The 22,099-nt window shown below is 40.4% G+C and overlaps 1 protein-coding gene across 7 annotated transcripts in view; it reads right to left on the reverse strand.

Annotated features, from left to right (window-relative positions):
- Positions 1-21,801, reverse strand: part of ZMYM6 (zinc finger MYM-type containing 6) — a 46,115-nt gene extending 24,314 nt beyond the window's left edge. For 2 of the 7 annotated variants that reach the window (XM_050797593.1, XM_050797579.1), the window contains exons 1-8: positions 21,022-21,495; positions 20,301-20,467; positions 9,281-9,365; positions 8,084-8,333; positions 3,630-3,804; positions 3,340-3,531; positions 1,373-1,523; positions 836-951 (exon numbers count right to left, since the gene is read on the reverse strand). In XM_050797593.1, coding sequence (XP_050653550.1) covers positions 836-951; positions 1,373-1,523; positions 3,340-3,531; positions 3,630-3,804; positions 8,084-8,333; positions 9,281-9,365; positions 20,301-20,393 — 1,062 coding nt within the window. In that variant the 5' untranslated portion in view covers positions 20,394-20,467; positions 21,022-21,495. Of the gene's footprint in view, positions 1-835; positions 952-1,372; positions 1,524-3,339; positions 3,532-3,629; positions 3,805-8,083; positions 8,334-9,280; positions 9,366-20,300; positions 20,468-21,021; positions 21,496-21,568 lie in introns of those variants that run through there. The other 5 variants (XM_050797589.1, XM_050797583.1, XM_050797590.1 and 2 more) reach the window with 5 other exon arrangements.
- Between the last annotated feature and the right edge of the window lie 298 nt (positions 21,802-22,099).

Below are 22,099 nucleotides of genomic sequence, written 5' to 3' on the forward strand. Positions count from 1 at the left end.
AAGATTTTATCAAGTGAGAAATAAGATAACTTGGTACTTTTCATGTCCTCACTTTAATAAATCAAGTCCCCCACAAACATTTTTTAAAATTTTCTATGTCACGGAAAGAGTTTAAATGGCATACTTCCACAATAAAAGGACTGAGAAATACAACATTAAAAGGTCAAGGACTAGAATTCAGGCTTTCCTGACAAAGACCTCTAATGTACGCCTCTAATAAATTAGAGCAGGCTTCTCCTTCCCCCCAAAACCTCCCCCTACCTGCACTCCCATTATCAACCAGCTTCTGATGGCTATTAAGACACAACAGCCACCAACAGTCTCTTTCTCCCTAATGCCAGGGATACTGCATCAGGCATGTTCCTACCCCGGAGATTACTAAACTCTACTCTGTGTGTGTATTGCAGAGAGGGAGGAGAAAATGGGACAAGTGGATGCTTACAATTCCATGCCAGGAGTCACTAGGTATCTGACACAGGATGAGAGAGGAAGGGGCATGTGAATCCCATCAGGCTACTGTTCTTCACCATACCACCTACCCAAACCATAATCCTAGCTTCCATCTTTGTGAAGGGGAGAGACCCAAGGGAGAAAGTGGGAGGGAATGACAGTTTAGGCAAGTATCCTAAATAAAGAAGAAACTGCTAAGACCCAATATCTGGGTTCAGATATTTTATAGAAATGACCTGGTTGGGACCCTGGATGAAACAAAACAAATTTTTTCTTTTTAATTCAAATTTAAATTTTCATAAGAACAGGCCTTCAGCAGTTAACACTGTGCCACAAATCAATGCCTAAGAGAATCACATGCATGATGTGCTACCTCAGATCATACCTGGAAAGCGACCACACAACTGGAGCTGCAGAAGCTGTATATAGTTCCATTTGACATGGCTAGGTGATACTGAGGGATTGCTGAGGTTTTACAACTATGACACGAAACCTGGACACCTTGATGACAAAAAATAAAAAACAATGATTAAGTTATACCAATGAACAAACAATACAAAAATGTATTGGGAGAATGAAAAAATTAAATAATAATATACCAAAAAAATCAAGGAACTTTACAAAAATCTGAAATCTAACTACAACTAACCTCTATTAAGTCCCACTTAGACAAAAACTAACTTGGAAATTTTAAGTGTTTTTTCTTTCTTCTCACATATGAAACTATAAAATACTGTATATATTGCAACCAAGAAAATCAGTGAAAACCTATTTTCACATACAAGTCAGTTATTTAAAAGTCAATCTTGGGTCTTTATTTAACTAACGAGATAAATTTAGCTTGTAACAAAATCAAAGAAAAGCAGTTACATTTTTCTTCAATAGTTATTAAATATATAAATTTATCAAATTTAAACATTACCTGAAGAAGTAACAGTCTTAACTCTGTAAGCAGATAAGCAATTAATAGAGCAGAAAAGCTCTGTTTTTCCTGAATCATTTGTAGTCTCAATCATTTCAGCTGAGGGCCTCAATGACTTCCCCAGGGCATATGGAGGAATCTGGGCTGAATTCTATTAAAATAAAAGAACATTAGATACCTAGTACAAGCATACATATTTACATATTGTTCAAAAAACTAAAAAGAAAAGCTACCTACAACCACAGCTCTTGGTTGAAATATTTGAGCATGATGATGAAACCACACTATTGGGAGGTGGGAAAGTAAGTTCTTCCAGACAGTAATAAAATAGAAACTGAAGAAATTAGTAACTACTCAGATAGAGATCTTAGCAAACAAAACACATTAATTCAAACATAAGTAATGAATTAGGTAATCATTACATACTTTTTCATCACCAATAATCAGAGAAGACCAGCAAATCCATGAACCAAAGGGCCATTCTCGGTATAGTCTTGTACATCAATCTAGAAGAGTCTACCACCTTTAAGGTTACTTAATTTGTGAGATTCTTCAGCAGGAGATAGAAATGATACTTAATGTATATTAATAGAGATCCTACAGAACGATCTATTTTTCAAGCTGAGTTTCATAATAAAATCTGCTCATAAGTTTATTCATGTTTTAAGAAATAATAAAAATAGCTACCATTTACATAACCAATACTATAACTTACTAAATGCGTATCATGAGCCAGGCCCCAGGCTAAGCAATTGATATATAGTGTGTCACAGAATCCTTTTAACGACAGAGTGAAGTGCTCTCAAAAATTACATTAACAAAAAGTTCAAATTAACTTTAATTAAATTAACAGATGAGCAGAAGTAGGAAATTAAACTCATTTCATCAGGCTCCAAAGTTCAGGCTCCTAACCACTACACTACCCTGTCAGTGACACATTATAAGGTCTCTCAATATGAAAGGAAATCGTAGGAAAATATAAATTTTGAGGTTTCATGACATAATCTTCCTAGTAAAAAGACAGAGCACAATACTAGTAACAAAATTAGAAATGGAACTCATTTTGGGATCATATATAAAATAACATGGATTCTTTTCCTGTGAAAGTAGTAACCAGACTGCCAAAAACGGCAATTCTTAAAAAAAGAGATTATTTTCAGTGATGAATGTCCATATGTCCATTACCAACTGCTCAGAGGAAGTAACAAATCAAACTTGCTAACTGAAAAAAACGTTTAATTATCATTTACAAGATACATCTTTACATCTTTAAGAAAAACTTTTTAAAACCACAAATCAGTAATAATTAAATTGACACAAGGTGATATATTTAGTAACAAGCTTACTGCATTTATTCATTATAATAAATAAAATTACTTGAAGTATTCCCATAAGACAGTGTTGACCAAATAATTACAATTCATTCCCAAACACATTTTAAAATGAAAAAGACAAGCTTTGTTTAGATTCACTGATTTTATCATCTTAACTCTTGCTTATGGCTTATTTATAATATGGTATTCTTGCTATCAATACATCACAAAATATTTCATGCTCAAAGAAAATCATGAAATTACATTTGAGGCCGGGACGTGGTTACTCATGCCTGTAATCCCAGCATTTTGGGAGGCTGAGGTGGGTGGATGGCTTGAGCTCAGGAGTTCAAGACCGGCCTGAGCAACATGGCAAAACCCCATCTTAACTAAAAAAAAAAAAAAGAAAAGAAAAGAAATCTCATTTGTGAATTCTTAGCTATGAAGGGAGCCTTTAAAAAGGGACTTATTTTACCTATATCAACTTACCATCACAATCATCCCTCGCACCATCAGAATATATCTCATTTTCTAGAAGGGAAATCACATATCAGGATGGACTAATGGAAGGAACTCACTCTCATTTAGTTCATCCCTGTGCAGCCAAATCAGAAGGAGTGGGCCTAACTACATGCAACAAATAGATATTCATACCTGCTTGTATGCCGTGACACTTGTTGAACTAAAAACCTTCTGGGATTGGCAAGGACCAGAGCTACTATAGCAATAGCTCCCACAGTTCTCACAACAGTTCATGGTGAGGTTGTTTGTAGAGTGAAATTTTGAAAAACAGGCATCACTACAAAGACCATGTACCACATTTTGATATTTAACTTCAAATCGAGTCTAGGAAATAAACACACACACACATACACAAAATAAGCAGAGCCAGCTAAAAAAAATCTCTTTGAGCAGAATCCCAATAAAAGTAAAATGTAACTTACATCAGCATTCTTCTGACACATACTGCACTTAGTTGAAATGCTTTTGGTATATATGGTAACAACAGGTTTTTTCTTTAGCTCATAAGACGACAAGCATGATTGGCTGCAGAAATCTTTGCTAGGAGAGGAATTCTCAAAGCGAGTTGTGATCACATCCTTAGGATTTAAAATGTCTCTAAAAATAAATAACAAAGGTAAAAATGAAATGTATTCTTCACAATTGTAACTTCCTCCTCTTTGTGAGCTGAAATAACACTTACTAAGGGCAAGTATTGTATGGTAGAAAAAGGATAAGGTGTCTGCAAAGCTTGGTTTGATGATGAGTTCTGCTATTTATCAGGTGAGTGACAATGAATGATGTAATTACTATCTCAATTTCCTCATGTATAAAATGGGGTTTATAATACCTAATTCATAAATTTGTCAAGAGCGAATTCTATTTAAAATATAACCAGCCAGGGCCGGGCATGGTGGCTCACGCTTGTAATCCCAGCACTTTGGGAGGCCGAGGTGGGCGGATCATGAGGTCAGGAGTTCAAGACCAGCCTGGCCAACACAGTGAAACCCCGTCTCTACTAAAAATACAAAAGTTAGCTGGGTGTGGTAGTGTGTGCCTGTAATCCCAGCTACTCAGGAGGCTGAGGCAGGAGAATCGCCTGAACCCGGTAGGCGGAGGTTGCAGTGAGCCGAGATTGTGCCACTGCACTCCAGCCTGGGCAACAAAGCTAGACATCATCTCAAAAAAAAAAAAAAAAAAAAAAAAAAAAATATATATATATATATATACACACACACACACACAGCCAGCCAGATGCTGAAAACAAAAATAGGAAGGCTTCCAGCCCCAACCAAGTTTCATCTGCTGTAGCCAATGGGACCAGTCAGTGTCCATCCCACAACTCCAGACCACAAGACACTGGTTCTCTTACTAGCCAGAGGCTGCCCAAAGTAGAACTGAAACGAGACAATAAATGAATTTTTTGTGTGTGTGTGAGACAGAGTCTCACTCTGCTGCCCAGGCTGGAGTGCAGTGGCACGATCTTGGCTCACTACATCCTCCACCTCCTGGGTTCAAGCGATTCTCCTGTCTTAGCCTCCCGCCCGAGTAGCTGGGACACAGGCCCATGCCACCATGCCAGGCTAATTTTTGTATTTTTAGTAGAGACAGGGTTTCGTCATATTGGCCAGGCTGGTCTCAAACTCCTGACCTCGTGATCCGCCTGCCTCGGCCTCCCAAAGTGTTGGGATTACAGGCACAAGCCACCGCGTCCAGCCAAGACAATAAACGAAATGTTTAAAAGTTGAAAGTGCAAGATTTTGAGAAACAAATGAGCTACCAGAATACAAAAAATAAGCATGATATATAATATTTAGCTATAACTGAAAAAATCAAAGAAACATATGACAAAAGGGCTGTTAAGGCTTTGTATCAGAGGACAGATGGAAACAGGAACGAGATAGGAAGAACAAAAATAATTGAGTGGTTCTGTGAGATTCCTAGAGCCAATTTGTAAAAGCTAATTATTGCAATAACCACAAATAGCAATACCCTGGTAAAACAGAGGCTAAGTATTGCCATTCTTCTGACAAGTATAAAAACTAAAGGAAATCGTCACTAATTATATAAACACTAGTGCAGGCCACAAAGTAAATGGCAAAGTATATAATAATGGCTATAATATATACTACAATAAGTGTGTTGAGTAATTACTATGCACCAAGCATTATTCTCTTTACTCAAATTATCCAATTTAAATACCACAAAAATGACAGAGTGCAGTGGCTTACCCACATAATCCTAGCACTTTGGGAGGCCAAGGCAGAAGGATTGCTTGAGCCCGGGGAGTTCAAAGCTCCAATGAGCCATGATCATGCCACTGCACTCCAGCCTGGGCAACACAGCAAGACCCAATCTCTACAAAAAATTTTTTTTAATTAGCAGGGCATGCTGGCTCATGCCCATGGTCTCAGTTACTCAGGATGCTGAGCTGGGAGGACTGCTTGAGCCCAGGAAGCAGAGGCTGTGGTGAGGTGGGATCACACAACCGCACTCCAGCCTGGGTGACAGAGTGAGACCCTGTTTCAAAAAAAAAAAAAATCCCCAAACTACTATGAGGTTAGGTATTACTGCAACTGCCACTTTACAGATGAGGAAACTGAATCAGAGGTTAAACAGCTTGTCCAAATCATATTGCTAGTAGGCAGTAAAGCTGAAATACAAATCCAGGTAGTCTGACTCTAGTCTATGGAATTAATTATTCCACTATAGTGCCTCCCATCTAGCACCTTTATTATACAGGTGTATTCAATGGTAAACCATGAGAAAATAACAACAATGAAAATTATTTTAATTATTTAAAACTCAACTGTAAAAATACGACAGCAAATCTTGGAAACCAAAAGAATATGCTTATAATATACAGATGAAGTATTAATTTTGAAAAGTGATTTTTCTACTGAAAACAGAGCAATTAAGAGTTTCACTTAATAAGGTGAATCTGCCAGTGGCATAATAAGTAAAAAAATAGTAAGTAAAAATACGTAAATCAAAGAGAGTAATTTTATAATGAAAATCTGTGCACATAAATTATAAATGTACTCTGAACTTTACACACTCAAATTAGTGTTATACCATAACATTTACCTTAGAAAAACCACACCTCTTCCAACAATAACATAGCTCAAACGTTTTTCTAATTTTTTAAGACAAAACTTAAGATAAACCTTTAGACTATTTTTTAACTTTTAATTTTATAAATCTCATGTTTTAACAGTATGACTCAATTTAATTAGCTACTATATTAGCCTGATTAAGGTATCAAGTGCCTTTGAAAATTTGTAACAATCAAATGCATGCGGAAAAGATAAGAATCTGTCTCCTAATCTTATGCTAAAAAGTCACTGACGGGGTGACTACTTTTAAGAAAACAATAGGCATTTGGATGTATAAGTTGTGTTATGTTCTTTAAATAAATAAAATTATTTAATTTTATTTTGATATTTGGTATGTTGAAACAATATCTAAAAATAGAAAACTAAGTTTACTTCTTCAGATTAGTTTCATGAGAATGACATAAAAGTGTTAATTAGAAGGGTATTTTGCAACAAACTAATTTAGAGTATATAAATATTTTAAAATTCCTCTCTCCTGGCCAGGTATGATGGCTCATGCCAATAGTCCCAGCACTTTGGGAGGCTGAGGCAGGCTAATTGCTTGAGCCCAGGAGTTTGAGAACAGCCTGGGCAACATAGCAAAACCATCTCTACAAAAAATATAAAAATTAGCCGGGCATGGTGGTATGTGCCTGTGGTCCCAGCTACTTGAAAGGCTGAGATGGGAGGATCATCTGAGCCCAGGGAGTTCAAGGCTGCAGTGAGCAGTGATCATGCCACTGCACTCCAGCATGGCCAACAAAGAAAAAAAACATCCTCTCTCCTGTTTAGCTGGAAATTTCCATATAGCAGGATCTACTTTTAGATAGTTTAGGTCAAGACACAAAGCAGATAAACATGGCCAAAGACAAAATAGGGGCCTACAAATGATATGTTAAGTATACAAAGTAATATGTATTATATATGCATATATTTATTAAATTTAATATATTTATCATGTTAACTATAAACAGTAACACATGATATAATTTTTATTATCAATAACAGGATTCCGTTTATTAAGTACTTGCTGTGCGCTAGGCCATGTGCTAACACTGTCTCATTAAAATCCTAGGAAGCAACTATTATTTACTGATGAGAAATGGAGGCTTAGAAAGTTAAATATCTAGTCCGAAGTCACAGAGATAAATGATAGAGCCACAGTTTAAAAGCAAGCTCTTACCATTTTTTGCCCATAGTGACTACTAACAACACACTGTATTCCTCAAATTACACTACCACAGTAATAGGTAAAACATGCCAAATCCTTCAAATGTACTAAGGCAGGGAAAGATTTATGTGACTTTGTTGCTGTATTTTCTTCTCTCTGCATCTAAGCATTATTGTAAAGCAACAATGACCCCACAAGGACATTAGAAATAAACACATTTTTCTGACCATGTGGAGTTTTTACTTTTTAAAGAATTAAATAGCTTTCATATACTATTAAAAGAGTGAAATTATTTTATGCTATACCAAATAACTTTCAAGATAACTGTTAAATAAATTTAAATGGTGGGTGTCTACAATTACAGGATAGTCCTGCAATTCCCACATGTCATTTGTTATATCTTTCCATAGTAAAATCTAAAGTGACAGAAAACTGGTTTAATCATCATTCTAACACCACGTCACTTATTTAATGTTGCAAAACTTTAAAATTGGCTAATTCTTCCATTAGCTAAAAAGTTATTTCTATGGATACATGCTAAAGAGATTTAAAGTATCAACAGCATGTTTGAACTAAACTATATACACACTAAAAAAAGGTACAGTAAAAACGGATGTTAAGAATTTTATACTTCGAGCAGTTTGTGCAGGTTTTCTTGGGAGGAGGTGGCAGGCAGGCAGGTGAAGAATGTCTGGTGATGCATCGTGTGGAGCAGAAGAGCTGAGTAGATCCTGTCTTATGATATGCAGTTTGGCCCTTATAAAGCATTTTTTTACAACCAGAACAAAAAACCTTAATAGCAACAGCTGGAACTGAAGGAAGCAATACACTTGGGCCAGATGATGTAAAAGAAAGCTGAAAGCCTGGGTTCAACTGCTGGGCTATCAAAACAAAATAAAAAAAGTTTTAGTATCAATACTAATGCATATACAGTCTCAGTCTCTCTCTCTCTCCCTCTCTCTCTCTCTCTTTCTTTGTCTGAGACAGGGTCTCACTGTCACCCCGGCTGGAAGGCAGTGGTGCAATCATAGCTCACTGAAGCCTCAAACTCCCAGGATTAACTAATCCTGCCGCCTCAGCCTCTTTTTTTTTTTTTTTTTTTTTTTTTTTTTGAGACGGAGTCTCGCTCTGTCGCCCAGGCTGGAGTGCAGTGGCCGGATCTCAGCTCACTGCAAGCTCCGCCTCCCGGGTTCACGCCATTCTCCTCTTGAGTAGCTGGGACTACAGGCACACGCCACCACACCCAGCTAATTTTTTTTTAATTTTTAGCAGAGATAAGGTCTCACTATGTTGCCCAGACTGGTCTCAAACTCTTGAGCAAAAGCCATCCACCTGCCTCAGTCTCCCAAGTTGCTGAGATTACAGGTGTTAGCCACCACGCCCGGCCCAGTCTCTCTTTTTTAGGACAAATTCCCTATCTTGAAATCCAGTATCAATGAGGCAATAAGTATCAATGAGGCAATAAGCACTCCAAAACTGAGGTTTCAATTTTTTTTTTTACCATGACTCAAAGTAGGAAATACATTTAATATTATAACCCAGTTCTCATATACATATGTTTGTAAATGTGGGGATGTGTGTTCACTTCAATCACTGAAACAGAAATTTTATGAAACAATATGTTTCCTTACTATACATATCATATTCTGATATAATCTTATTCCATTTTATTTTTTAAAACGCTGCTGAAAACCAGCTACTCACAGTTTGAAAAACCACAGCTCTAAAGAAAGAGAAAGACATACATGAAAAGATGCTTTCTCTCAATTTTACAAGTCAGAATAAGCAAATACTAATTGTAATTAACTTACACAGTTCCATTTCTTACCAAGAGGTCTCTCATTAACTGAAAACACACCACTAATTTTCAATTCACTTTCTTGAATTTTTGGCTGTTGGGCACTTCCATACTCCTTTAAAAAAGAAAAGAAAAGAAAAAAGAGCAATGAATACAGTGTATGTAAGTAAACTAGAAATTCAAGCAAAAAAAAAAATTATTCTATCCTATTCATCTTTTTTTTTTTTTTTTTTTTTTTTTTTGAGATGGAGTCTTGCTCTGTCACCCAGGCTGGTGTGCAGTGGCACAATCTTGGCTCACTGCAACCTCTGCCTCCCAGATTCAAGTGATTCTTCTGCCTCAGCTGCCCAAGTAGCTGGGACTACAGGTATGCGCCACCATACCCAGCTATTTTTTGTATTTTTTTTTTTTTTTTTTTTTTTTTTTTTTTTTGAGATGGAGTCTGGCTCTGTCGCCCAGGCTGGAGTGCAGTGGCCGGATCTCAGCTCACTGCAAGCTCCGCCTCCCGGGTTTACGCCATTCTCCTGCCTCAGCCTCCTGAGTAGCTAGGACTACAGGCGCCCGCCACCTCGCCCGGCTAGTTTTTTGTATTTTTTAGTAGAGACGGGGTTTCACCGTGTTCGCCAGGATGGTCTCGATCTCCTGACCTCGTGATCCGCCCGTCTCGGCCTCCCAAAGTGCTGGGATTACAGGCTTGAGCCACCGCGCCCGGCCTTATTTTTTGTATTTTTAGTAGAGATAGGGTTTCACCATATTGGCCAGGCTGGTCTCAAACTCCTGACCTCGTGATCCACACACCTCAGCCTCCCAAAGTTCTGGAACTACAGGCATGAGCCACCACACCCGGCCCTATTAATCTCTTAAACAGTCTAATCATAAATACCTTCACAAACACCTCAAAAGTCAAAATTTACAAGTTATTAGACTAGATTTAATCTTTACGAAGACAATCTTTCAGAATTAGAGAATCTTTTAAAATACTTTTATCTACTTTTCAAATGTAATTTTGATATATGGGAGTAATACATAATTATTCCAAATGCTGAGCACTATCTATTTTTTAGATAGTGTGTTTAAAAGGGAGCAATAAATAATTTTTTTTTTTTTTTTTTTTTTTTTTTTTTGAGATGGAGTCTCTTCTGTCACCCAGGAATGCAATGGCGCGATCTTGGCTTACTGTAACCTCCACCACCTGGGTTCAAGCGACTCTCCTGCCTCAGCCACCCAAGTAGCTGGGACTACAGGCTTGCACTACCACACCCGGCGAATTTTTGTGTTTTTTCCAATAGAGATGGGGTTTTGCTATGTTAGCCAGGCTGGTCTCAAACTCCTGACCTCAGGTGATCTGCCCACCTTGGCCTGCCAAAGTGCTGGGATTACAGGTGTGAGCCACCGCACCCGGCAAAAAGGAGCAATCAATGAAATTAAATGTGGCTGAGCGTGGTGGCTCACACCTATAGTCCCAGCTACCAGGAAGGCTGAGGCAGGAGAATCACTTTTTTTTTTTTAGATGGAATCTTTCTCTGTTGCCCAGGCTGGAGTGCAGTGGATTGCTTGAACCCGGGAGGAGAGGCTGCAGTAAGCTGAGATTGTGCCACTGCACTCCAGCCTGGGCAACAGAGAGAGCCTCTGCTTCAAAAAAAAAAAGAAAGAAAGAAAAATTAAATCTGAATCATTTAGAGTTTGGATTTCAATCATTTTAGACTTACAAGCTGTCTTTTCTGTTAATGACAGAAAAGATACAAGAGTGTCAATGCAATCTGCTCATTATACATAAAATCATCACAGACAGAATCCTATTTATTCTTACTACATTCTTTAAAACGTTTTAAAACAAAATGTAATCATGAAACATTTTAAAAATGTAAATGCCTATTTTGAATGGTTCTTTATTCTGAAATTATAACCATCCTTTTTTTAATGTTAAAATACCCTTACATATTTCAAAACAGAAAGTTTTTTTTAAAAGTCTTACTTTTCTGAATCACTGATGGTAATAAATGGCAGTTGTATTTTTAATCTCCCCACATGTAGCAAAATAAATGAGTAGCTATGTTAGTTCCAAAGTTACTTTAGAAATTTCTTCAGACTATTAAATGCCAAAAACTAGGAACCACTGCATTAATTCAACACTTCCCATGATATGTATTGAGCACCCAAAGAGGTGCTCTCTATAAGATATCCCTTCTTTATAGATGAGGAAAGCAACTTGCCCAAGGTCACAAAGAGACTACGTGCACAGATGGGAATCAAACTCAGTCTCTCTGTTCTTTTTTTTTTTTCTTTCTTCTCCTTCTCCTTCTCCTTCCCCTTCTCCTTCTCCTTCTTCTTCTTCTTTTTGAGATGGAGTCTCGCTCTGTTGCCCAGGCTGGAGTGCAATGGCGCCATCTCAGCTCACTGCAACCTCTGCCTCCCGGGTTCAAGCAATCCTCAGCCTCCCGAGTAGCTGGTATTACAGGCATCCACCACTATGCCCAACTAATTTTTGTATTTTTAGTAGAGACAGAGTTTCACCATGTTGGTCAGGCTGGTCTTGAACTCCTGACCTCAGGTGACCCGCCCACCTCCACCTCCCAAAGTGTTGGGACTACAGGCATGAGCCACCGCACCCAGCCAGTCTCTCTGTTCTAAAATCCAACATAGCACCGTCATACATGTGAAAATATAAAGTAATTACTACAATGAATTCAAACTCTGGCCCAATTGAAATAAAGTTCCCCCGTTGTAGTAATCTCTCCCATCTCCTTTCTCTCACAGCACTAAATCATTTCATTACTTATTGCCTAACATTCATCCTTCCCGCTACACACACATTAGACTGAAAAGATCACATCCATTATGGACAATATCTGTTTTTTTCAACCCTGTATACCCAACCGCCCAACACAGTCAACATAACAGTAATGACTATGGGTTCTAACAGCAGACAGAAACATATGATCTTGGCTCCTAAACAAGCTATTTAATCTTTCTTAGTTTCAATTTATCTGTAAAATAAAGATAATATTACCTAACCCATAGGGCCAATGGGGAGGGAGGGGGCAAATGACTTAATATAAATAAAGTACACAGCATGGCATCTTAGTTAGTCAAAGTCAAAAGTAAGCATGATATGAACACAAAATGCTAGTTCTTTTTTTTCTTCTTTTGAGATGGAGTTTTGCTCTTCTTGCCCAGGCTGGAGTGCAATGGCGTGATCTCGGCTCACCACAACCTCCGCCTCCAGGGTTCAAGTGATTCTCCTCCCTCAGCCTCCTGAGTAGCTGGGATTACAGGCATGCGCCACCACGCCCGGCTAATTTTGTAGTTTTAGTAGAGACAGGGTTTCTCCATGTTGGTCAGGCTGGTCTCGAACTCCTGACCTCAGGTGATCTGCCTGCCTTGGCCTCCCAGAGTGCTGGGAGTACAGGCGTGAGCCACTGCACCCAGCCAAAGTGCTAGTTCTCATACTTATTATTTTAATAACTGTGGCATTTAATAAATACTTGCTAAATGAAGGAATGTAAGTCTATTCAATCCAAAGTGCATGTTCTTAAACATTATACTTAAATAACAATATTTACTGACACTTGCAAAATTGAAGAGGTATTATATACCTCTTCAAATTACCAAAACGAGTGTTTAAGATCCAACAAAAAATATATATATATATTTTTTTTTTGAGACGGAGTCTCATTCTGTCACCCAGGCTGGAGTGCAGTGGTGCAGTCTCGGCTCACTACAAGCTCTGCCTCCCAGGTTCACGCCATTCTCCTGCCTCAGCCTCCTGAGTAGCTGGGACTACAGGCGCACGCCACCACACCTGGCTAATTTTTTTGTATTTTTAGTAGAGACGGGGTTTCACCATGTTAGCCAGGATGGTCTTTATCTCCTGACCTCGTGATCTGCCCACCTTGGCCTCCCAAAGTGCTGGGATTACAGGCGTGAGCCATAATGCCTGGCCAGATTCAATAAAAATTACTTTGCCTTATCAACTCAATTTCTAAAATTTTTCTGATATTTCTGTTATATTTCCCTGACTGGTTTCTTTTACCTCAGAAAGTAACTTTTCTAAACCTTCATAGCTCACAAGTCCAAACTCTACATCTTTCCTGCTCATTGATGTTTCAATTTCACCAGGTAAAAAGAAGTAACTAAGAACTCCCTCAAAATCCCTCAACCCCCTCCACCTTACCTACAAACCGCTCAGCAAACTGTCCTACTATCTTACAGGAAAAGGAAACCTTCTTTTTAGCTATAGCTGAAATAATGCTATTTTAGAATAAGTGTGTTCCAAGTATTGCATGCAATACTCTTATAATAAAAATTACCATTGTTTATTTGACAGTAAAATTTAACCTGGCATCCTGTATTTTATCTGGAAGCCCTACATCTCCAAGTAGATAACTTTTCAATCTCCAAATCCCAGATTTTTATGTGCAAATGCCTCCTTGTGCAATTTACCACTTGAATATCCCACAAGCCCTTTAAACACAACAGACCCCAAACTGCACTTAGTACTTCCTCCAAAATCCTGTTCTAACCCCTCAGTAAATGGTATCACCATAAACCCCAAAACCTGTAAGTATCCTTGGACTCCTCTTTGACCTTCACACCTCATAAACAATCTCTAAATTTGATCAATCCTACCTAACCATTTTTAAATCTATTCTCTTTTCCCACTTTATTATCAATACTCAACTATTAAACACACCACATTATCTCACCCCTCCATGACTTGGCTATTTTCTCTGCTATATTTTCTCTGTCTGAAACTTTTAGTCAGTTGTTATGATTCAATTGCTACCTGCTCTGTGAAGCCTTACTCTCCCTCTCAAATAGATTTAGGGCTCCTTCCCCTATGCTCCCAATGCACCTCACACAATTTTAAAGCAATTACATAAGACTGTGATTTTGTATTTTTTTTTTTTTTTAGATGGAATCTTTCTCTGTTGCCCAGGTTGGAGTGCAGTAGAGCAATCTCTGTTCACTGCAGCCTCCACCTCCTGGGTTCAAGTGATTCTCCTGCCTCAGCCTCCCAAGTAGCTGAGCTCACAGGCACGTACCACCAGGACTGGCTAATTTTTTTGTATTTTTAGTAGAGATGGGGTTTCACCATGTTGGCCAGGCTGGTCTTGAACTCCTGACCTCAAGTGAGCCACCCACCTCGGCCTCCCAAAGTGCTGGGATTACAGGTATGAGCCACCATGCCTGGCCTTGATTTTGAATTTGTACAAAAGGCGGCACAGGCCAGGCGCAGTGGCTCACACCGGTAATCCCAGCACTTTGGGAGGTTGAGGCAGGCAGAGTTCAAGACCAGCCGGCCAACATGGTGAAACCCCGTCTCTATTAAAAATACAAAAATTAGCCAGGTGTGGTGGTGGGCGCCTGTAATCCCAGCTACTTGGCAGGCTGAGGCAGGAGAACTGCATGAGCCCAGGAGGTGGAGGTTACAGTGACCCGAGATCGCACCACTGCACTTCAGCCTGGGCTACAAAGCAAGACTCCATCAAAAAAAAAAAAAGGGTGGCACAAAGCAACAGAAAGCATACAAGTTTGAAGACAATTAGGTTTAAATGAGAATGCGTAAGATATGCTTAGCACAGCTTCTCACAAGGCACAGTCACTCAACAAATAAATATTACTTCTCCCATTCCCATAACTTTTCTCTCCATTACACTATCAATTACCTCAAGAGCAGAAGTCCTATCTTTTCATCTCTGTAGTCTTTCTGAAAACAAAGTAACTAATACAGTTTACCATCCTGGTTAAGCGTTTGGGCTCTTGAATCAGACTGCTGGGGTCCAAATCCTGACTCAACCATTTATTAATTATGCGACTTTTAACAGGTTACTATCTAGGACTCAGCTTCCTCACAGGTAAAGTGGGAAGAAAAACAGTACTTAACTCAGGGTTGTGAGCATTAAATGGATTAAGGTATGTAAACTGCTCACAACAATGTTCAAGTATTATAGATTATAGTAGGCAGGAATAAAAACTCACTGAATGAATATGAATGCTCAACATATATGAATATGAGGGCTAAACTGTAACTTTTTTTTAGATGGAGTCTCCCTTTGTGGTCCAGATTGGAGTGCAATGGCGCAATCTCAGTTCACTGCAACTTCCGCCCCCCAGGTTCAAGTGATTCTCATGCCTCAGCCTCCCAAGTAGCTGGGATTACAGGTGCCCACTACCACGCCCAGCTAGTTGTTGTATTTTTAGTAGAGACAGGGTTTCACCAGGTTGGCCAGGCTGGTCTTGAATTCCTGACCTCAATTGATCCACCCACCTCAGCCCTCTAAAGTGCTAGGGTTATAGGCACAAGTCACCACGCCTGGCCTTCAACTATAATTTTAATATCCAGAACAAACTCTTAGAAAATCAGAAAATAGGCCGGGCGCGGTGGCTCCAGCCTGTAATCCCAGCACTTTGGGAGGCCGAGACGGGCGGATCACGAGGTCAGGAGATCAAGACCATCCTGGCTAACACGGTGAAACCCCGTCTCTACTAAAAAACACAAAAAACTAGCCGGGCGAGGTGGCAGGCGCCTGTAGTCCCAGCTACTCAGGAGGCTGAGGCAGGTGAATGGCGTAAACCCGGGAGGCGGAGCTTGCAGTGAGCTGAGATCCGGCCACTGCACTCCAGCCTGGGCTACAGAGCAAGACTCCGTCTCAAAAAAAAAAAAAAAAGAAAAAAGAAAATCAGAAAATAAAAAACATTTTTTATTTGTCTCTTATTTTCTAATATTCAAAGGAGATTCATCAATGCAACATGGAAAACAATACACAATTTGTGTATTGTCAATTGTGTCAACTGGCTTGTCAACTGGCTTATCATAGTCTATACCCTCAATCACAAAAAAATATAGCCTATTCAACTGAAAGCAATACTATAAACCAAAGACAACTGAGCAGTTCCTATCCTCTTAAATTTACAATCTAAGCTGCTAGGGAGATTTCCATTATCACAATTTTTATATTCAGAAAGAACATTTAATTAACTTAAAGCACATTATTTGTAAAGTGTATAGGCTAGGTATAATGAAAGAAATATTGCATCTGGAGTAACAACAAACTGGTTTGTATCCCAGTTTTACCATGAGACACTGGTGAAATCACTTATTCCTTCAGGCTCAGTTTCCTTATATGTGAAACAGAGGCTCTTTTATTCCAATTATTGAACATGTACTTTGTGCCAATCCCTGTGCTAGGAAATGGAGATTCAGGTCAACAAGACCAATTTCTGACTTCAGAGAGACTGCAGCCTAGTGTGTCAATGAAGGATGAGGAGGAGATGGCAAGATTAGTATAATCAGTATGAAGACAAAATTCATTGACCTGTAGATACCATAATAAAAGTGGCTGCACTATACAATTAAAAAAAGAGAGAGAGAGAACAGCTCATTCTATTGTGAATGACAAACTTTTTTTTTTTTTTTTTTGAGACGGAGTCTCGCTCTGTCGCCCAGGCTAGAGTGCAGTGGCCGGATCTCAGCTCACTGCAAGCTCTGCCTCCCGGGTTTACGCCATTCTCCTGCCTCAGCCTCGACAAACAAACTTTTTTGAGACAAAATTTTGCCAGCCTACCTAGCTTATTTCTTCTTCCACCGGCACAAGAAATGGCATGTGCAAAGGCAAGGAAATAAAATGCAACCTAGTTTTAGAAGATAGTTTTGAGTGAACTGCAAATAGTTGGCAGGAGCATAGATTAGAAAAGGTGGGAACAATGAATGATGACACTGGAGAGGGAAACAAAGGCCTAAACATGGATGGTTTGGATGTCACACTGAAAGATCTTTGCTTCATCACACAGAAGGAAACAGGGTCTTTAAAGGGAGAAATATCACTCCATCTGTACAGTACAATGGCATCACCATACAGTGTTTTGATGGGATATGTGACTGAAGGAAGGAGAATAGCTAGGAAACTATCATAAAAGTCCAAATGAAAAATAATGAAATAGTTCAGGTGTGATGGCTCATGCCTGTAATCCCAGCACTTTGGGAGGCCAAGGCAGGAGGATTGCTTGAGGTCAGGAGTTCAGGACCAGTCTGGGCAACATAAGGAGACCCCATCTCTACAAAAACTAGTTGGGTGTGGTGGAGCATGTTTGCGGTCAGCTACCCGGGAGGCTGAGGTGGGAGGATCTCGCTTATAGTGCAGTGGCCATACTCACGCCACTGCGCTCCAGTATGGGCAACAAAGTGAGACCCTGTCTCAAAAAAAGGAAACACAAAAAAGAGAGAGAGAAATAATGAAATATAGAAGAATATCAAGGATCAGATATAAAAAATATTTAAAAGCTAAAATACACAAAACCTGGCAAAGAAACGGTTAGTTTAGGCAGAGAAAGAGTAAGAATTTACCATCTGGAGGGAAAACAAGTGGCATTGATGCCACCATCCCCCACTCCACATCTTACAGACACTACCTCAGAACTCTTCTTAGCCCAGCACTCTAGGAAGGCATAGAGTTCATGAGTGAAACAAAATCTACCTGACATCCCTGTCTTCTTATGATACTGCCTGTGGCTGGGCACGGTGGCTCACAACTATAATCCCAGCACTTTGGGAAGCCGAGGTGGGCAGAGCACTTGAGGTCAGGAGTTCAAAACCAATCTGGCCAACATGTCGAAACCCAGTCTCTACCAAAAATATAAAAAGTTAGCCAGGCGTGGTGGCACACACCTGTAATTCCAGCTACGCAGGAGGCTGAGGCAGGAGAATCACTTGAACCTGGGAGGTGGAGGTTGCAGTGAGCCGAGATCGTGCCACTGCACTCCAGCCTGAGTGTGACAGAGCAAGACTCTATCTCGAAAACAAAAAAAGAAATGATACTGCCTGTGAGATGGTGTGAAAAATAAAATTATTTTTTATTATTTTAAAATATAATTGCTTCGCTTATACAACAAAGTCAGTAACTATAGAGTGTAAAGCAAAAGAACTGCCCCAGAAAAAAAATTCCTTGCCAAAACAACTAACTCATCTCTCCACAAGGATTTTTTTTTTCTTTTTTTTTTTTTTGAAACAGAGTCTCGCTCTGTCGCCTAGGCTAGAGTGCAGTGGCACAATCTCAGCTCACTGCAAGCTCCACCTCCCAGGTTCACGCCATTCTCCTGCCTCAGCCTCCCAAGTACCTGGGACTACAGGCGCCCAGCACCACACCTGGATAATTTTTTGTATTTTTCATAGAGACAGAGTTTCACCGTGTTAGCCAGGATGGTCTCAATCTCCTGACCTCATGATCCACCCGCCTCGGCTTCCCAAAGTGCTGGGATTACAGGCATGAGCCACCGTGCCTGACCCCCACATTGATTTCTGTGCTCTCCATTCTGGGTCCCTATGGGGTAGCCAGAATCATCTTTCCAAACACAGATCTGTTTCATCTTACTTTTTCACTTAAAACCCTACAATTGGCCAGGTGTGGTGGCTCATGCCTGTAATCCTAGCACTTTGGGAGGCTGAGGTGGGTGGACCACCTGAGGTCAGGAGTTTGAAACCAGCCTGGCCAACATGGTGAAACCTCATCTCCACCTAAAAAAAAAAAATTAGCCAGGCGTGGTGGCAGGCACCTGTAATCCCTGCTACTGGGGAGGCTGAGGCAGGAGAATCATTTGAACCTGGGATGTGGAGGTTGCAGTGAGCCACCAAGAACACAACATTGCAGCAAAACTCCATCTCAAAAACAAACAAACAAAAAAAAAACAAAAAAAAAAAACGTATAATGGCTATGAACTGCTCTTAGGATAAAAACCAAAATTTATAACAAGGTCCACTAGGTCCTGCATAATCCAGCCTCAAACTATATATACAGCCGTATCATAGAGAAGCAGAATAGCACAGGTTCTGGAGTCTGACCACCTGGATTTGAATTCAGTCTTTGTCATTTACTACTAACTGTGATCCGTGGTAAACTATTTGGCTTTTTTGAGCTTTGGTCTCCTCATCTGTAAAATGGAGATAATAATATGGTGGTAAAAATGGTGCCTGACACACTCTTAAGCATATATAAGCATTAAGTTAATAATGTCACATATGATTATGATATAATATATACTACATACTGATATACTAACGCCATCTATTTTTATTGTTGTTGTTTCATTATCTTCATCACCATTTTCATACCTTTTCTGTTCCAGGCTCACTGTTCCCACAGGTCTTAAAAAGAACCATGCATCTTCCCAACTCAGGGCTTTCCTATTCACAATTTCCTCTGTCTGTAATACTCTTTTCCATGCCCTTTGCCTAATCAATTCATTCTTCATAATTCAGCTTACACATCCTTTCATTAGAGAGGCCTTTCCTAGCCATTCCCAGGCCTCAGACCACAACCAAAACTAGGTCAGATCCCCACTTTAGGCTTTTCTTTCAGAGTACTTGTCATAGTTTGTAATTATATATATTATTTGACCAATACTTTTGTAATCTCTGCCTCCTCTACTAACATATAAGCTCTACAAGGGAGGGACTAAGCTGACTTTGCTCAGTCCTGGATACCCAGAGACTAGCACAGACCACAAATTCTTAACAGAATAAAGAAAAGTACTACCAGATACAAGAGAATTTTTTTTAATGACAAGTATGGAAAAATGGTAAATATACTACTTTCCTTCCACACAAACAAAACCACGTAGTTATAGCTTTCATTCAAAGAGCAAAAAACCAGCCAGGCATGATGGCTCATGCCTGTAATCCCAGAACTTTGGGAGGCCAAGGCGGGTGGATTGCTTGAGCTCAGGAGTTTGAGATCAGCCTGGGAAACGTGGCCAAACCCCATTTCTACCAAAAATACAAAAAAATAGCTGAGCGTGTTGGTGTGTGCCCTGTGGTCTCAGCTACACAGGAGGCTGAGGTTGGAAGATCACTTGAGCCTGGGAGGTGGAGGCTGCAGTGAGCCAAGGAGATCGCACCACTGCACTATAAATACTCTGAGCGACAGCGAGAGCCTGTCTCAGTTTGGGTTATTTTAAACTTACAAACCAGAAACTGCCTAACTAAAATTTTTCAGTTGACCAGACGGAAAAGAAGGAATTTTTTAAAATGTTTAAATCAAGATGAAATGCTTACTTGAGCATTGTCTGGTTCTTCTTTAATTTTGTCCAGAAGCTCCTGCTGTGGTACCACTGCTTTGCCACATTCACCATCCAAAGGTTCTTTCATTCTAATTTTTTACCTCAAAGAGTTCTTCAGGCTCAAACGAATAGATTTCTTCTTGGTAATGGATAGCTGGACACCTAAAATACATACTCAGGTTTATTATTATTTTTTTTTCTTCAGGCTTATCTATATGAAAGAAAAGCTTTGTGTTGAGTGCATGAGGCTTCACGGCTCAGCATTTGAAAAACAACTCTTCTGGGGCCACAACTAACTTTTTTCTTTCTTCCTGCTTTCTGTTCCTTCAGTAGCTACATAAGAAAACAGCTTTCCAGCAACAGCTCCCACTTCTCTAGTATCTTTAAAGACACACACTCTGGTCTTTCCTACGTTGAAGTTTATTGAAGGGAATTAGACCAGCAGACCAAGACGTGGGAGGAAGTTACCAAACTCTGAGAAGAATGGACTTAAGAAATAGTTTCTGACCCCATGAGAGTCAGTACTTAGAGGCCCACGTCGCCTTTTATTTCTCAAAGAGGGGCACAACAACCTCCCAGCCCTGACCCGTAACTCAACCTTCACTGGAAGCCTCCCTAAGGGCCCCATTTCTTGGCCTAACGCTAGAGGTGAGCTCAAGATGCCATCCATCGCAGGCGAACAACATGCACGCCCTTACTGAAAGTGAGTCACCTGCCTCTTTCAAGGTCTCCGTGTGAGGGGTGGGGGACATCAAGCCCCTCTGAGACCCGCTTCACAATCGCCTTCCTGTAGAAAAGAAACTCAGTTGGCCATTCAGTAAATTCCCTTCCCCTAAAAGTCAAAGAACTAAACGGGACGAATTAAACCTAAAACAAAAAGCTCTTCAAAGTTGTCTTTATCCGAATAGTCAGGGATGGAAACGCACAACTGGTTGAAAAGACTGTTCCAAAGAAGAGATGAGAACTTTTGCGCACTCGCCACAAACATCTATGGGCGCTCATCCCTCCTCTGAGAACAGCACGCGTTCCGAAATTCTCCTTCCCACCAAGAATTCCCACGCCCATCTTTGAGGACTAACGAGGCAACGTGGTCTCCGCCTGAGAGCAGCGGACCAGCCAGTGAGTGTCAACGCGTCCCTAAGACGAAATCCGCAGCCGCCCCAGCAGCGTAGCCCACCTGGCACCGCCCCCGCCGCAACGCCTCGTCACGTGGCGTGGCCTCCGCCCCGCCGTCCCGCCCACTACCACTGCGGCCGCACCCACCTTCTGTCGCCTCCCTGCTACCGGAAGAGCACCGGACGGGGAATTTGCGAATATGAACCAAGCCCTCTGCGCCTAGACAAGGATTAGTTTCTCTTCTGGAATTCCGCCTGATCCATCACAACGCAGCAGCCGGCCAACCACGCGTGCGCAGGCCTAGTCTCCGCCCTCTTTTCCCGTCAGGCTCCGGACCTGAGCTGAGGAGAACTTCCCAGCATTCCTCTTTCCTCAGTTATGGTTCACTTCTTAAAGAGACCGAGGCTCAATGGTGAAAAGGTGGAGGAAGGGGGAAGGGGTTTGAGGAAGAATTATCAGTGGCGTTAGAAGGCACTATAAGTGCTCTATAGCATTTTTGTTTGTTTGTTTGTTTGTTTTGGAGACAGAGTCTCACTCTGTTGCCCAGGCTGGGGTGCAGGTGCAGTGGCGCAATCTCGGCTCACTACAACCTCCGCCTCCTGGATTCAAGTGATTCTCCTGCCTCAGCCTCCCGAGTAGCTGGGCTTACAGGGACGTGCCACCACATCCAGCTAATCT

The sequence above is a fragment of the Macaca thibetana genome, chromosome 1, assembly GCF_024542745.1.
Source record: "Macaca thibetana thibetana isolate TM-01 chromosome 1, ASM2454274v1, whole genome shotgun sequence".
Lineage (NCBI taxonomy): Eukaryota > Metazoa > Chordata > Mammalia > Primates > Cercopithecidae > Macaca > Macaca thibetana.